General features: G+C 38.4%; 1 protein-coding gene across 5 annotated transcripts in view; it reads left to right on the top strand.

The window, feature by feature from the left end:
* The window catches only part of ppfibp2a (PPFIA binding protein 2a), a 29,406-nt gene extending 19,687 nt beyond the window's left edge, over window positions 1-9,719 (top strand). For all 5 annotated transcript variants that reach the window (XM_041784061.1, XM_041784043.1, XM_041784030.1 and 2 more), the window contains 12 exons: window positions 928-995; window positions 1,082-1,142; window positions 1,303-1,441; window positions 3,697-3,838; window positions 4,009-4,137; window positions 4,268-4,418; window positions 4,517-4,628; window positions 7,750-7,838; window positions 7,983-8,105; window positions 8,341-8,466; window positions 8,606-8,794; window positions 8,885-9,719. In XM_041784061.1, coding sequence (XP_041639995.1) covers window positions 928-995; window positions 1,082-1,142; window positions 1,303-1,441; window positions 3,697-3,838; window positions 4,009-4,137; window positions 4,268-4,418; window positions 4,517-4,628; window positions 7,750-7,838; window positions 7,983-8,105; window positions 8,341-8,466; window positions 8,606-8,794; window positions 8,885-9,106 — 1,551 coding nt within the window. In that variant the 3' untranslated portion in view covers window positions 9,107-9,719. The remainder of the gene's footprint in view (window positions 1-927; window positions 996-1,081; window positions 1,143-1,302; window positions 1,442-3,696; window positions 3,839-4,008; window positions 4,138-4,267; window positions 4,419-4,516; window positions 4,629-7,749; window positions 7,839-7,982; window positions 8,106-8,340; window positions 8,467-8,605; window positions 8,795-8,884) is intronic.
* Window positions 9,720-12,661: the final 2,942 nt, after the last annotated feature.

Below are 12,661 nucleotides of genomic sequence, written 5' to 3'. Positions count from 1 at the left end.
TCCTGTGTAAACATGATCATATTAGGTTTTTTCAACTCAAACATGACCACCTTATTCTTTTTTATCATAATATTAATCAGTCTTGCATTTTGTCTGCATAAACATAGTTGTTCAGTCTTTTAAGCCCTTAAATTCTGGCTATATTCCACATGTTTAACATATTCCACATGTTATACATTACCAGAAAGCTTTGATTTTTTTAGGATTCTTACCATGTTAACGATCCTGTGTAAAACCACCATCGCAGCCATAATAAATGCATTTGTCAGACCACAAACAAGCAAACCATACTAAAGTGGTACAGCTCCTAATTAGAAGGTCTCCATTACTCTCCTGATCATATTATTCCATCAAAATCATGATTATATCTGTAAAGATCCAGAATCAGAATATCTTTATTGTCATTGTACAAGTACAACAAAATCAGGGTAGAGCTCTTAAATTTGGTGCTATTGAAATTAAGATTAAAAAAAAACAGACAAAACCTACTGGCAGATTTAAAGTGCACATCAGAGTTAAATAAAGAGATAAATAAATAATAAATTTCAAAAATAAAGTAAAGTTGTTGCACAAGAAACTATTACACCAACTTAGTGGCATAGACTGGTTTCATATAACTTAGACTTTGATATGGTTGTTCTCAATAGTCCACTTTATTTGCTGTAAAAATGTGTTTCCCAGGCCATCATTGGAAATGACTGAGAAATGTGTGCAAACCTTGTACTCTAAACGGTTTAAACACAGCACTCCATTTTATTTGGGTATTCCAGGATAGGTGCTGATTTTACCCAGAATTCTAAAGGGTTAACAACACTTGATATTTTTCTGTAAAATATACAGTTTCTCACTCTTTACAGAGTTTATTTTTTTTAATTAAGCCTCATCTGTACAAACATCTTCATTTTCCTTCATTCATACCCATCACAGGTTTCCACAAACAGTTCTTCCTCACATCAAACATCTGTTTCATCAGTGCAGAGGGACAGTGATTCCAGGTACTGATGTTATTCTTCTCCCAGCAGACTGTGCTTATAGCTTTATAGCTTTACTTACATGTTTGTTTTGCCTTTTTACGTTTCAGAACAGAATCACAAACTTTATCAAGCAGCATGAATGACCTAACGAATGGAGCCACACAAAAGGTGCTTTTACTCATTATTAGTCTCTGATCAGCCAAAACATCTACGAACCAAACATTTTCCTCCATCATACTCATTCAGCCATAAAGTGTCCTTCATACTGCGTTGCTGGTTACATGATTTTTCTGTCTTTCTGTTTTGACTCTGTGTTTGGTTCACCCAGAGTACTCCAGGTGAAACCAGGAGTCACACTCTGCCTGTGAACTCCTCTCTGTCGGAGCAGAATGGAACGCCCGACAGCAGCAGTGAAATCCCGAGTCAGAGGTCCCCAGATGGGAGTGAGGATGGCGACTCCTGCCAAAGTAAATCCAGACACACCACCTCAAGCTGCACACGATGTCATTAATGTAATGATAGATAATGTCCAGAAATATTCCCTCATTCTGAGCAGTAATAATCCCAGTTACAGAGCCAAACTTTGTTTTTCTTTGGAATAGCCTTGAGGCCACTTATTCCCATGAGCCAAAGCGGCGTTCATATTTGGAGCTAACCACTCCCCTTTGACCAGACGACCACTGAGCCTTTGATCATGACTAATTTCAGAGGCTCCTGACAGAGCAGATGGATCATGGGATACCAAACACACCCTCCCTCCCCCTCTGATTGACCACATTCATCCCAGCTCCTCCTTCCTACAGCTTTGCCATCCACTTTTAACTCAGGCCTCACCCTGATTTCTCTCTGCTGCATTCTGCTTAATAAAAGTGACTGAGTGCAGCTCATATCATAAAGATCGCACCTTGTAAAATTGAGCCTAAACCCTGTCATTTTCATAGGGCATTAACTGATGAATTATTTGCTGTACTCAATGGTCTGTGACCTGGGCTTCCTTTATCCTGAATAGGTCTCTGTGTAAACTCAGACTACCTAATGTGCACAACTTAGCTCTCGATGTTCTATTTCAGTGCAGGAAGGAAGTGTGGCTTTTAGACCACTTTTCTTCTCAGCCTGTATTATCACCAAGACTTGGCTGTAACATACCTTTACTACAGGAAACTAGTGAGCAGAAATGGCGAAAGTCCTGGTGTTCTGTGTTTAAGAAGAAGCAGATACTAAAGATATTTAAACATATTTCAGCATCTTTAATGAAGAACAGTGGAAAGACAGAGACTATGAGACGGGCTTAGAGAATAAAAGTGGAATGTCCGTGCAATGCTAAGTAACCTCAACTTATATTTTAAAGACTATTAAATTGAAATCTGTAAATTCTGTATAAACTAAACAAAACAATACACTGACACAATGCCAAAACTCAAACCTAACCATCTAATTTTGAGTATAAAATATTTAATTACACTTAATTTAAACATCTTATGTCATGTCAATGCACACTTGAAAATAAGGCCTGCACCTGTAAACACTTGAAAATTTAGAAACAATATAGCTGTCAATGCTGCAAGCTATTCTTCTTGGTAAATTTAATCGCTTTAGATAATAATCTAATTTTAGAAAGTTAACTTGTAAATTTTGCTTGGTGCATTGGCAGCTATTTATTACTCATTCTAAGCAATTCAGGCTTTAATTTCTTGAATTAAGATGCATATCTAGACTCATGTAGTGAATGGGGCTTTTACTAAAAGTAGAATAGGTTCTTTGCAGATGACGCTACGCAGCAGAACACTCATTTTAGGATAAGTAGCTCCTCTTCATTCCTTAAAGACCCTGTAAAGTGAAAATAAATCTGTATTTAGGTTTGTTGCATGATAAGCCACTGTGTTATGAACCGCCAGGTCAAATTTCAGTCAAATAAAACATCTCTAAGTTTATAAAATTAGGCTTCAAAATCATGAAAAATGAGGCAGTAAAACCTGGTCGAGGAGGTGTGGGTGTGTCAGTCTAATGAGATGAAGCCCCACTCACTCAGGAGAAACCGATCCTCTCAGGTTTTAAAAATGTTACAACCTGAATGGAGGACTGAGATGAACTGCTCTGTGATTTTATATTGTAGTGTTAGAGGGATGGGGGTCATTCCCCACTGTGGGCTCGTGACATCATGATTGGCCCCACCCAAATTAAACCCAGCCCAAAAAGAGGTGAAAAACTTTCTAACAGTCACTTCACTTTCACTTTACAGGGTCTTTAAGGTTGTCCCCCACATCCTGATCCCAAATGGACATTCGTTATCATGTGATTGCAATTGTACTTGTTCTGATCATTTAGGATGAAAAACAATTTCAAAGAAATAGAAAAGATAAAAGGAAACGGCAATTTCCCTCAAACCTCAATACCTTTAAAGAAGGAGTGTGCTTTGAAAAGGGGAGACATGTGTCAGGCATCTAAGTGATCAAATTTTAGTGTTAAGTGTATTAATTTATTTATCATTTTTAGAAAAACATATTATGCTCAAGCCAGGTGTTTTACCTGAAAACTCCTTTAAGTCCAGTCACAGTTTATCTGTTACATCCCATCCATGAAATACAATTTAAGACTACTTTGATCAAAGGCAACCACAAAATGCTGAGTCTATGCTGCCCTCTAGAGTCCAGTCACAGTATTACAATCATGTTTTTATTTTGTGGAACTACACTGACAGGGATTTTATCATGACCTCTCATAGGTAAGCAGGAGAAGGCAGATGAGAGCACTTCAAGTGAAAATTCTCCCGTTCATTCTGAAGCAAACACACAGGCAGGCCAGAGAGCTGTGGGCTCACCAGAATACATGAAGAACAACAGGAGCTTCAAGAAACTCTGGGGAAAGTAAGTAGGACAAAAAATATAGTACAATCATACCACAGATTACCTCAAAATAGGACACAAAGTAGAAATAATGCATGCAAATGCACTTAATAATGAATAGTATATTTAGAAACTCGAAATCAAGTTTTAACCAGTCTGTTTATTCATACATTTTTCTGATGTCCATGCAGACTACGAAGAACACAATCTGGAGGGCTCCAGGCAGCAGACCCAGATGGCGGTCAGTTTCGAAGAGGGGGACTACGAGCTACAGCCGGACCCAGACTGACCAGGGCCCCTGAATCTTACAACTCTGCACGGTAAAGCTGAGTGTGGAGACCTAAATGACAGTGCTCATAATGAAAGCCTTTAAACATTTTCTACTTCACATTTTCTCCTCTGTGAGTGATATATAATATTTTTACACTTGCTGTTAACCTTTTGTTTCAGAGATATGAATATTCCATTCAGCCAGTGGACCAAGGAGAAGGTGTGTGGCTGGTTAGAGGACTATGGACTGGGCCAGTACGTCAGTCTCAGCAGACAGTGGATTGAAAATGGACAAACACTTCTGTCTGCTACACCCCAGGACTTTGAGAAGGTCAGAAATCCAACAGGAAATTAATCCACAACCATGTTCATGGTCGGCCACTCCCTTGTATTTAGTATTAACAAAACAAACATCCTTTCTGATCCTAGGAGATGGGTATGAAGAATCCTCTCCACAGAAAGAAGCTGCAGCTTGCCCTGCATGCCTTCATGACAAAAGTCATCGAGAAATCATCAGAGCTGGACCACATCTGGGTCACACGTAAGTCTTAGGCCACCAATTGATTTGTTGTTTTGGTAAATCACTAATGACCATCATATTTACTAAGCTGTCTCCTTACTAAAATACAATTATATGATACGGGAAATATGAACATAAAACTAACAATAACACAATTTACTGAACAGAAAAACCCAAAAAGTCAGTTCTCAGAATGACCTTCCTTTGCACTCTCGAAGTATTAAACTCTTTATGGGTAAAGTCTGCAGGCGTGTCATGTAATATCTCATATCAGTCTTCTTTCAGCACTTCCAGTCTTCTTTTCTTTTAAGACAGCCTTAGTTATTTTATCTGTAAGGACAATGCAAATTGCCTCTCAGGCCACACTTAGATCACACTACTAAAATCATTCATATCCTACCCTTTTCTAGTCTCTGCTAGCGTTCCCCAGGGTCCTGTCCTGGCCTTCCTTCTGTTCATTATTTATTTATTTCCTTTTGGTCATGTCTTCCATAAATTCAACATCAACTTCCACTGCTACACGGGTGACACCCAACTCTACCTATCCACCAAGGTAGATCCACTTTACCAAAATCTGACAGTTTTCCTCTTACAACTGATCATTCCTCAGTTTCTCCTTCCCCTCATGTCAAGAGTCTGGGTGTCATCCTCGTCAGCACACTATCCTTCCAGTCACTCATCAGTAATGTAGCCAGGTCAGGTCTAATTTCATCTATGCAACATCAATCACCTTTGTCCATCCCTCACTCAACTCTGCTGCAATCTTATTTGATGCTTTTGTCATGTCCCAGATTGACTATAGTCTTTAGTCTCCCTCAGCAGTTCTTTCACAAACTTCATCTAGACCAAAATCCTGCTGCCCATATTATCTCCAGAACCCCATCCAGTAATCACATCACTCCACTTCAGCAGCTACACTGGCATCCATACACTGCAATACATAACATCTCCTTTAAATCAACACCCCCTCCTGTACTCTCAGGTCCACCTCACTGTCCCACCCTCCTGCTTGACCGTCATAGGATCTAGAGTCTCTGCCTCGGGAACTTCCTCTCACCAGACATCTACAACATCATCTCTCTTTCCATTGTCAATCCCATCTCAAAACCCATCTTTTCAAACATGCACGTGATTTTGGTCTGATTGATTTCTTTCTGCCAACCTGCACACTCTTTCATTCAGTGTTTTAATTCATTGCTCACTTTTGTATTTACATTGATTTATTTATATGTCTGTTTTTAACTTTGCCTTGCAATGTGACCTTGAGTTTTTTAAAGGCACCTATAAATAAAATGTATTATTATAATACTCAGGTGTAGACTTTATAAAGACCAGTCTATAACCATCAATGTTTCATCAACTTTTCTCTCCAAGTATAATTCCACTTCATTAGCAGTGTGCTTAGTTTTTCTGTCATGCCAAGAAGAAAAAAAATCTCAGATAGGCACCCTCAGTGGAAACAACACAGTAGATACAGTACCACAACTCTGACCTGGCTTTTATATGTCTCCACCAGGTGTCCAGTTCCCAAACACTGAAAGTACAGAGGTGGATTAAGAAGGAGGGCTGGTTTGTTTTCTGTAGTATAAAATTTGTAGACATGTTTTAAGCAAGAACCAGTGACCTTCACTGCTGCCCTCTAGAGTCTAACCAAATCATTCATAAGTCAGAGTATCATGTGGGAAAAGTTAAGAGAAAATACTTAAAGTGCTCTGGAGAAATTTTGTTCTCAAGTTAGCGTTGCGCAAAAGCATCCTTAAACTCTGACCTTCAGAGTTTTTCCTTCAGTCATCCCAAACATTTGTACAAAAGTTTAATAAAAATCCCTCAAAGCATTCATAAGATACTGTGCTTACTAACAAGGGGTGCTTACAGGTCAATGTTTTTTGCAGCCAACTTATTTTTTTTTATTATTGTGAAATGAGAAATCTAAAATCAAGAAACGAGCTGTTTCCCTACTGGCATTTAAAACTGGGAAAGCAGAACACAGAAAAATTGATATCAAATTAAAAAACAAGTAACAGAAAATAAAAAAACTGCTTCTTCCAATTCTCTGTTTTTTTTTCCATCAAAAAATTAAAGACACTTCTCGAAAATGGTATTGTTTTTTTCAATTTTATCAATATACAAAAATCAAAGAAGGGAATATTGGGGACATAGCATGCTTTTCTCATTTACCTGGCCTGGTGCAGGTGTTGTGAAAAAAGAATATCACATCACCAGAGTTCTGTTTTTTGTTCTTCCTTTGCTTCAACCCCCAGGGGACTTGTTTTCCATGTTTTTCTTTCCCATTTGTCAACAGTAACCGTGATGCAGCTTGTTACTTGAGTTTAGATTTTTAATTTCATTGGCCACAGAACACACTGACCCTTATTAGCCCCATGGCCTTGGCCAATGACCTCCATAATCAGTTCATCCCTGAATCATAATTCACATCAGTGCAAAGTTTAAGAGAATCACTCAAAGGGTTCACAAACAAGGAATGTGTAAAAACCTCATGGCCTTAATCTCTGACCTAAAATTGAATCAGTTCTCACTAGAGCCAGGATGAACATGTAAGCAGGGTATGAAGGAAATCTCTTAAAGCAGTGGTTCTTAAATGTTGGGTAAGGACCCAAGAGTGGACTGCAGAGCAGTTTTATCGTGATTATGGGTCAATTAAAAGCTTAATCAATATTTAAACTCATTTATTTCTTTTTCTTGTGATGAAAAGCTGCTTTTCCCATCATAAAAAAGTCATTAGGATGGCAAAAATGTACATGTACATGAGGAAACGGGGTGTTAAACAAGTTAGTTGTCAAATATGTTTTTTCCATTCAAGATTCAAGACTGGTGGGTCCTGAGTAGTTGACATCCACTGCCTTAAAGTACTCTAAAAAATATAATATTCATAAGAATGGCCTGAACAGCAAGGAATAAACACGAGACCCAGTGACCATGGCCTTGACTAATGACATCCAAAATCTTTAGATATTCGGTTAACTAGGCGGATGGATGATCAATCTGAAAACAAACTGTCTTTGGCTTCTGCAATCACAGATGTGGAGGCACAAAAATGTCTGAAACCAAGAAATCAAATGGTGACTTCCTAAGGCTTTTGCAGGGTAGTGAATCTTGTTTACTTGTGTTTATACTCATATAGGCTGGCTGGATGATATCGGTTTGCCTCAGTATAAAGACCAGTTCCATGAAGCTCGAGTGGACGGTCGAATGATTCAGTACCTCACTGTGGTAAGACCAAACCCTCACTGTTCATTCTGCCCGCAATTAGAAAACTGAAATCTCAGACATGGTTAAACAAGCCTGAAGGAAATAAAGGTATGCATCTGTACACTTTTCATAATGTCAATGTGTGTGCTTCTGCTTTTCATGTAGAACGACCTCTTGACTCTGAAGGTCACCAGCCAGCTTCATCATCTCAGTATTAAATGTGCCATTCATGTGCTTCATGCCAACAAGTTTAACCCTAACTGTCTACGACGCAGACCAGGGGAAGAGGTAAGACAGAATGGAGAGAAGTTGTTTGCTGTATATCTAATGTGATGCTACATTCATGTACATATTCCAAAGGCTTAAAGCTGTCAATATGTGGCAGTTTTCCTGAGCTGTCACCACATCAGTTGCCCACAAGGTGGCGACAGAAAGATATTAAACAAAGAGTAAAGCTTCAGTAAGTTGTGGTGTTGGTGCTGTTGTAGTGCGTTTTTAAGAATTACTTTTTTCTGTTTTTCAGAAGCAGCCCTCTCCCTCAGAGGTGGTTCAGTGGTCGAACCATCGTGTGATGGAGTGGCTGAGAGCCGTGGATCTGGCTGAGTTTGCTCCTAATCTTCGGGGCAGCGGTGTTCACGGTGGGCTGATTGTAAGTAAAGCTCTGTTCTCTCTGATTTTGAGCATGCCTGCAAGTTTTCCGAGTCGCACCAGCATTACACGCTCACATGACACGCCTGCAGACTGTAATTTGTTGCTGCCATCTGCTGTCAATATGCTCTCCCCGACAGATCCTGGAGCCTCGCTTCAGCTCAGAGACTTTGGCCCTGCTGTTAAATATTCCTCCACAGAAGACTTTGCTCCGCCGCCATCTTGCTACTGCCTTCTCAGCGCTGGTGGGGGCTCAGGCCATGCAGGAGAAGCGAGAGTACGGCAACGCCACGGGCCATGTGCCTCTTACTACCACTGCTAAAGTAAAGGTGTGAGAATTATTATGAATCAAAATATTCTGTGATTTCTGCAGCATCAAAATACCAAAATGATTCATCCTTGTACTTGTTTATTTTCAGCCGAAGAAACTGGGCTTTACACAATTCAGCCATCTAAGAAAGAGGAAACCTGATGACTCTGCAGACTATATCTGCCCAATAGACAGTGGAGCTCTGACAGTGAACGGGATTTCCCGTTTGCCCTCTGCTGCACTCAGGGGCCTCAGCCCCAGCTTGGAACGACAGGCTGAGAGGAGTGAGCCACTTGGGATTAAATCTCAGGCTAATGGCCAAAAACTATAATTTAAAAAGTAATGTTGAAACTCCTCCGATCCATCACACTCCCACCTCACCGCCTGTGAATGAAGTTCAGACACTGAAAGGCTGACATTGTGAATCCAGGCGGTGATTTGATGGATTGTCTGAGAAATTGGTGCTTTAAGCAGCCTCCGTTAATATTATTAATGTATTTTTTCATTGGGATATTGCCTCGACTATATCAGTGTATAACAGTGATGAGTTTTGATAAATCTATGTGAATTGTTCATTGAAAGCTGCTCTCTGCATTCCTTACATGGTCAGATTCCAAAGCTGATACTTAAGCTTTAAAAACACACAGTGTACTGACTATTTTTTATCTAAACATCTGTAGATGTAGGATCATACAAATCTTTTATTTTATGCCTGGATTGCCCGTAAAGAACCAGAACCAACAACAAATTGTTGAAGAATGTTTCTCATTTATTACCAGCAGGAAAATCTGAAATGAAACATTGTTCATTCTTTTAGTTCACTTTTCCTTCTGCACCTTAAAATGAGGCTTCGGTACATTTTAGGATTCTCCGTCCAACATGTTGCCTTGTTTCATAATATCATGATGAATATGCCTTATGTAATAAATACTGCATCAAAAGTTGATCTTGTATGATCCATTCTTTTATTATTCATTTGGTGTTTAAATGCTTCCTGTCTGTTAACAGCTTGATGGTACATACACATCTGAATATTAGCAGACAGTGGAGCCTACACTAAACAAAATCAGGCTGACTTGGGGTTAGATTACCTTCGAAACAAAGTCAGGAAAGTCAGATTATCTGATGATGGAAAAGGCCTCTTGTTGCTGCTTGCTTACCTCACGACGCCCCTCGACACTGATTGGTCCTGTCATTTTCTAACCAGGCCCAGACGGTTCACACGGGAGCTTTGCAAGATGGATTCGCCAGGGAGAAACACGGAAACAGGCGAATCCATCTGCTATGCAAGGTTATAAAAATAGATCTTTGATGACTAAAACTAAGATGAAAAGTAGGTTTAGTTTTCATCAGAGACTAAATCAAGACTTAAATATAATTTACTTTGGTGGGACACTCGAAGTCCACGATTTTTCTCCAGTCTGTTTAAAGCATACATGTTGCTCTTCAGCTGCAGAAATCCTTGATTTGGCAGAGTGCATAGAACACACTAGTTTGATTTGGCACCAGATTCAGGTAAAGAATAGATGTTTAGACTGAGAGTACACACTAAAATGTTACTAAAATGTACTAAACTGGTCTACAATGTAATTAAGTTTTCTTGACTAAAACTTTAAAGGGTAGAAATGACTAAAATGTGGCTAAAACTAATGAACATTTTAATCTTAAAACTAAGACTACAATTTTTATATAGTTGTCAAAATTATAATGATGATCAGTGCGGCCCTGATTCATAAATGTTAAACATCTTACAATCAGAAATCGTGTTGTGTTGGGGGTCACCAAGGACAGCCGAGCATGCACTCTGTGTAATGCCTCGTGGACTGAATGTTCAAGGCAAGTTGAATGAAGGCAGAAGCACAACAAACATGCCATGGCAGTGAAAGTGAAAGGTTAGATCGATGTTGAAAATAGATGAACCAGTTTGTTGATCTATGGCAACAAAACAAGATTTATACAGTAAAACATATCACAACCAACCTGACAAGGAGAGGAGCTGGACATTAATTGCCATTGTAAGAAAAAAAATAAAAAATAAAAATAACACTGCTAGTTTACTCAATAGTTAAGTTTGATCTTAGTAGGTTTCAAGTTTGTGAATATATGTAGATTGAGGGGTGGCTGAAGTTTTGAATGTTTTTTCTGAAGAGCCCCAGATCTTTCAAGTGTGTAAAAGAAAGTTGCTGCTGATCATTATTAATGATAAATGCAAAAAGAAGTAGATTTTAATACACACATGACCTGCTAATCACCACCTGGAAATGTTGTTTAATTTGTAGTCAAACTGAAAATATCTGACACTTTTCTGAACTTCAAAAAACTTAAACACACACCACAGGGTTTAAAAACTTTGCATTGAAAACAGAAACTACCTGCATTTTCATAAATAAATATATATGTGGATGCTTTTAATGTTCTTTTTTAAAGGAACAGTTCACTTTGTTGACTTATTCTACATTCTCACCTTAGTTATGCAATATCAAAAAGTAAACATCAGATATGTTCTGCCCTTAATAACATATTTTGTGTATTGGGATTTTAGAGTTGTAAAGGGAAATTCGAGAACAATTAAACATTAAAATAAGTTGTTGGCTACAAAGGCCTTTTTTTTCCCAGTTAAACGGCATAATTTTCCCCCAAATTCTGTCTGGTAGCATAATAAAAATCAAAATTTTAAAATAAAAAAAACCAAAACTGTTCAATCTGTCACTAAATGTTTCCATGTGTGGGGTCTTCCTTGTTCTTGAAACTGGTTTAGATTTAAAAACAAACATTTTTCAGTGTGTCAGGCTTTATGTGAGAGGGTAAAAGTTCAGGTCTTGATTTATTTCCAAACAGAATTGATCAGTCGTGATACTTAGGCACTCCGAATTGTACCCATGTGGATAATTGTGGATTATATTTATCCATTTGTTTTTAAAACTTGCTGCTGGGTTGATTGACTCACCTCCTCCATCTCTGCACTTCCTACACCATCATCGCTATACTGCATCTGACATCAGCGTTGTGTTCATTTTTGATGAAGTGCACAGCTAAAGACAGGGAAGTAATGATGCATGTGTAGTCAACAGCAGGTAAAACTCCAAGCTGAGGGTGCAACATTGACTTTCTAGTATGTGTAAAACTCATCCAAGTATGCTACAAGAAATGAAATATAAACATGAATTATGCATTGTTTTTGGACATTTATGCCTTTATTTTTAGAGGACAGGAAAGTGGACAGAGGAGAAAACTTAGTAAGAGTAGAAGAAGAGAGCAGAAGTATTTATAATTTTTATAGCCCCAAAATTTATAATTTTGGGGCTGATAAGTTGAGGATAAGTCATGGGGCATTTCCTTGAAGTCTGCCATCTACTGGTCAAGTAAGAACAATGCAAGAACTCAATAACAGACCGTAGCTTAATACGCTCCAACCCAGGGTCTTCTTATTCAGGGTCCTCATATTACAAAAATAAATAAGCAAACAAGGAATGCCAAGATTAAAATGAGAACAATATCCCCCATCACTTAGTGTAAACTTGTTTTCAACTCAGAACGTTACTTCAATCAGTGTAATCTAAAAAAAAGTACATAAGTACATAATTAATTAGCATTTCCTATAAAACAAATAGTACAAAAGCTTCATTTAGAGTATCTAAGAGGTCATTTGATGCTTTTGAAACACTGTTATTCTTAATAGAACACTAACATGAGAAACATTTGAGGTCATAGGGAAAAAAACATTGAAAGTTCATACTAAAGTGGAATAATAAACCACCCATAAAACCCCTGGAGTTGGTCTGTCATGTCCAAAGGTATAGGCTTTATCTGGAACAGTGCTCTTAAGCAAAGATAAAAGTGAAAGTATCCAATGTAAAGTTTAATTTCAGTGCTGAGTAGCTACACA

The sequence above is a fragment of the Cheilinus undulatus genome, linkage group 1 (assembly GCF_018320785.1).
Source record: "Cheilinus undulatus linkage group 1, ASM1832078v1, whole genome shotgun sequence".
In the NCBI taxonomy this organism is placed as follows: Eukaryota; Metazoa; Chordata; class Actinopteri; order Labriformes; family Labridae; genus Cheilinus; species Cheilinus undulatus.
The sequence above is the reverse complement of the archived record's forward strand: the minus strand, read 5'-3'. Positions and strand labels throughout refer to the sequence as shown.